We start from the raw sequence: 4,000 nt of genomic DNA on the forward strand, positions 1-4,000 counted from the left end.
AAAAAAACTCCCAAAAAAAAAAAAACATCAAGAGGCTGTTAATCTTCCTAAAATGTGGCTTCAGAACAGATTTATGTAGTGTCTCATAAATGCTTTTTCAAAAGCTTATTTCATGACCTTTTACATCACTGTGATAATGAACATTTGTCTTGGTAAAACAATACTCAGTCTTAACAGAAAGATTCTGAAAGCAGCACGCTGACGCCCTGGCTGTACCTGACGTGGTGTGCTCTGGACGGTTGCTGGTGGGAGAAGCTCTGAGATCGTCCCAGGCTGTGTCTCTCCAGCAGCTCTCTGGCCACTGGGCTGGACAATGACGATGATGGAGAGTTCCTCAGCGGCGATCGAGGCTCCACGGGTGGTGTGGACATCGAGGCTGTGAACTGGAGCTTCAGTTTCATGTGCTGGCTCAGCTACAATGTTATCAGTCAGCAAGGTACGGATGGACGAGAGAGGAGAAAGTATTATTGTGTGTAGCAGTGTTTGTTTTGATGATGAAGTAATTATGCAGTACCTCAAAAAGTCCAGTCCTGAGGATCTGGAAGGCCACAGTGAAGGAGAGGGTGGAGCCCTTCTTGCACTGTCCCAGGTTGTTGAGGGGAGACTGGCACACCACTGCCCCCACTCTACGGTCCTGCTGGCCCCCTCTATCAGCTGGTTAATGGATGGATGGATGGATGGATGGATGGAAGAAAAATAGTGAAAGTAGATTAAGATTAAAAACTGGAAAACCTAAAGGAGGTCTCCTTGAAGGGACAGCGCACCCAAAAATAGTACATTTTCCATCTTATCTGTAGTGCTATTATCAATCTAGATAGTTTTGGTTTAGTTAGCGTATTAGAAAGAAGAGTATTATTTCACTATATCACATAATACTATATAGTCAATCTAAATATGGCAGCAATAAACAACAATTTCCATTTGCGGATTAATATGTTGCAAAATTGTTGAAAATTTCAGAATATAAGGAAGAAGTCAAGTAACGTTTTGTCCGTTCAAGGGTCAGTTCACTTTCCGAAATTAAAAACACATATTTATAATGTTTAAATTAGCTATAGAGACAAATACTAATTTTTGGTACCAGGCTGTAGACATGTTTATGTCTGCTGTAACGCTGAGGATTGACCTGCTTTTGGCGCCAGCCTCTAGTGGATGAACTGCAGTTTTTGGAACTTCACATTAGCTTCACTTTTCAGCTCTGGAAGTTGCTGCTTGGTGTCCACCCACACAGATACCAGACCTGTTTGAACACTGTAGCATTTCTGTTCTCTACTGTTCTGTTGCGTTTCATCATAGCTGGCTGTTTACCCTGACACACCCAGCAAACACATCTCAAAGGCTGCGAAACAATGTCTCCACGCTGACTGCACCAAAGATTACACATCTGGACATTGACCCAGTCATGGACGCAGCTGGATCGGGGCGTCTGACTTTTCCCAAGAGGCTCATGGATTTTATTTAATGGGTGACTACGCCTATTTCAAAAATACATGTTATTCCTGTGGTCTAAGACAGTCCAAAAATATTAGTAAACATAAACAACTCTCCCAAATCCAAAAAATAGAAAGGATCAGTCAGCTGGCGCATACTTATGAAAAGCAATAGCAATCATGAAATACACTTTATTTAATTGTTTACACTGCTAATGAAATGATGATATATCTACAGCAATGAGAAGTTGGTGTGGCCGGATCAGATGTTGACTGTAAAAATGAGTCACAGCTTTTGCTCCATAGATTAAATCCTATCTGATCTGCCTGTCAGATTGATGAATAGGCTTCTATTGTAACGTGACTGCATGAATCAATACTGGCTATACATTTTACTTAGCTCTTTCATTTCCACGCAAGTTAGCAGGTGGTGACACACCCACTGCTGGCAGCACTGCGGCTCTCAGCAGCTGGCCGCATGTCTAACCACTGACAAGTCGTGATTAAAGGCTGTATTTCCATGACAGTGCAAAGACTAAAGCAAGCAGCACTGTGACAGCTTAAGCACACAGCGTAAAGGTGGGAGGACAGGTGCAAACACGCAAGGTTTTTATTACAAAGCTAGGTATTACTGGTATTTGGACTGAGATGATGCTCCAAGATCAGATGTCTAAAAGGCAAGTGGAGATTGTGTAAAGCCCTGCCTGATCCTCAGATCAATTAGCATCACAAATAAAGATAAAAAATACAAAAAAAAATCACTTTGTTCCTCAGATATTAACCTAATCATTCTGGATGGCATTTTAACCCTTTGAAACCTGTGCAAACTGACCTGATTCCTCTCATGAACACAGCAGAAGACAATAAGAAAATTTACAATAAGTTAAAATTAGAAGAAAATTACCTAAAATTTTGGGGGTAAAATAGAGAAAAAGTCAAGAACAAGCCAGAAATGACCTGAAAAGAAGTTCTGAAAACACACAGATATGTTTTCTACAACATAATTATATATCATAATAAATACTGTTTTCTGGTTTTCTTATAATATTCTTTCTCTCTCTCTATTCTCGTCCATGTCATTTTTCTTTTCACCTTTTACTAATTTCTTGCAATTTGCGGGACATTTCTTGTCAAAGATTTCAATGCTTGAGAAAGGCGTCAGAAATGCAATCCCAACAAACTGATGTCAATCCAGGTTTCAAAGAGTTAACCATCCTAGAAATGACAAGCTGTGGTCTGCAATAGACATACTGCAGTACAACAGTATCTTTCTTTAAATTTGATAGTTGGAATATGTTCTCATTATTAAAATAATTATGATCCCAGGGCTGAGACACTACCTAAAATGCCTGTAGCTAACTACAAGCATTAGATTTCAGCAATGATTATTTTAAAACCTTATGTCTACCAGAGAGGCCTTTTAACCCTTTAAAAACCTGGTTGGACATCAGTTTTCTTGTCGTGCCTTGAGATGCTTCTCACAAGCTATTTAACCCTTTGAAACTTGAGTAAAATTGGTTTGATTTCTTTAAAAAATGTAATGACCAACTTGGCAAGGAATGTCCAACAATTTGCAAGAAATTTGTCAAAGATAAAGATAAAGCTTACCTGAAAATTAGTTTTAAAAAGGGGGTGACAATTATTACAAAATATCAAATGACTATGCAAAAATGTCCAAAAAATAGGTTTATACTATTCATAATAATATGTGTAAAATTATGTTAAAGAATTTTTTTAAACATATATTGTTTAAATTTGCTGAACTTTATTATTTTCTTGTTTGTTTTGTTTTTTGACTTTTCTGTTTTTGCTAGTTTTAAGGTAATTTTCTTGTAACTTTTTACTAATTTCTTGGGGGTTTTTGTTGTTTTTTTTGGCAATGCATTGTTACGTTGCTTCACTGCCTTCCATGTTTTTAAAAGAAAAAAAAATCAATTGCTCAGATTTTTAAATGAGGAGGTATAAAAGTGACACTGTGAAGATAAAATCTGCAACTCACCGTCTGCATTCCAGATCAGACGGACAGCCAGGAAGTCCTGCAAGTTGTTGAGCAGGGTGTATTTTACCCAGAAGTGCTCCAGAGGCTTGACAGCACTGGGACAGGAAGCTGTCATCACCAGCCGAGGACGATCCAAGCGGATACTGGGCAACAAGTAAAAACTGGAGATGTATCTGGAGGGAGATCATACAAGTATTTTAATTTGGCTACATTTCAATTGGCTACATTTCAAATGTTGTACATAGGAGAAAGAGTTACCTTGTTAAAGGCAGTGTTGGAATGTACCATTGTAACACAGCCACCAACGGGATTTCCAAACCCTACAAAATATATACAACACATGTATCAGAATATATCATGAAATACCACCAATAACGCTTCAAAAAATTAAAAAAAACTGTCTAGATTTCTTTCAAAAACATGGGTAGAGGTTGATGGGCAACTTACCAAGAAAAGGCCCAAAGATTTGCAAGAAATTAGTTTAAAAAAAAATAATAATAATGGAAAAAGAGAAAATGAAGAAAATGCTAAAAAAAAGATATATTTTCTTTTTTTCTGATATAATTTCATA

At 37.8% G+C, this 4,000-nt stretch overlaps 1 protein-coding gene across 1 annotated transcript; it reads right to left on the reverse strand.

The window, feature by feature from the left end:
* Positions 1–216: 216 nt before the first annotated feature.
* LOC121963432 (trafficking protein particle complex subunit 14-like) lies at positions 217–3,749 on the reverse strand (the record flags this gene model as incomplete). The annotated part of the gene is made up of 4 exons (XM_042513719.1): positions 217–413; positions 515–654; positions 3,430–3,602; positions 3,688–3,749. Coding segments are annotated over 4 exons (572 nt in total), but the record flags the coding sequence as incomplete, so codon positions are not given.
* Between the last annotated feature and the right edge of the window lie 251 nt (positions 3,750–4,000).

The sequence above is a fragment of the Plectropomus leopardus genome, unplaced genomic scaffold (genome assembly GCF_008729295.1).
Source record: "Plectropomus leopardus isolate mb unplaced genomic scaffold, YSFRI_Pleo_2.0 unplaced_scaffold11241, whole genome shotgun sequence".
NCBI classification, from domain to species: domain Eukaryota; kingdom Metazoa; phylum Chordata; class Actinopteri; order Perciformes; family Serranidae; genus Plectropomus; species Plectropomus leopardus.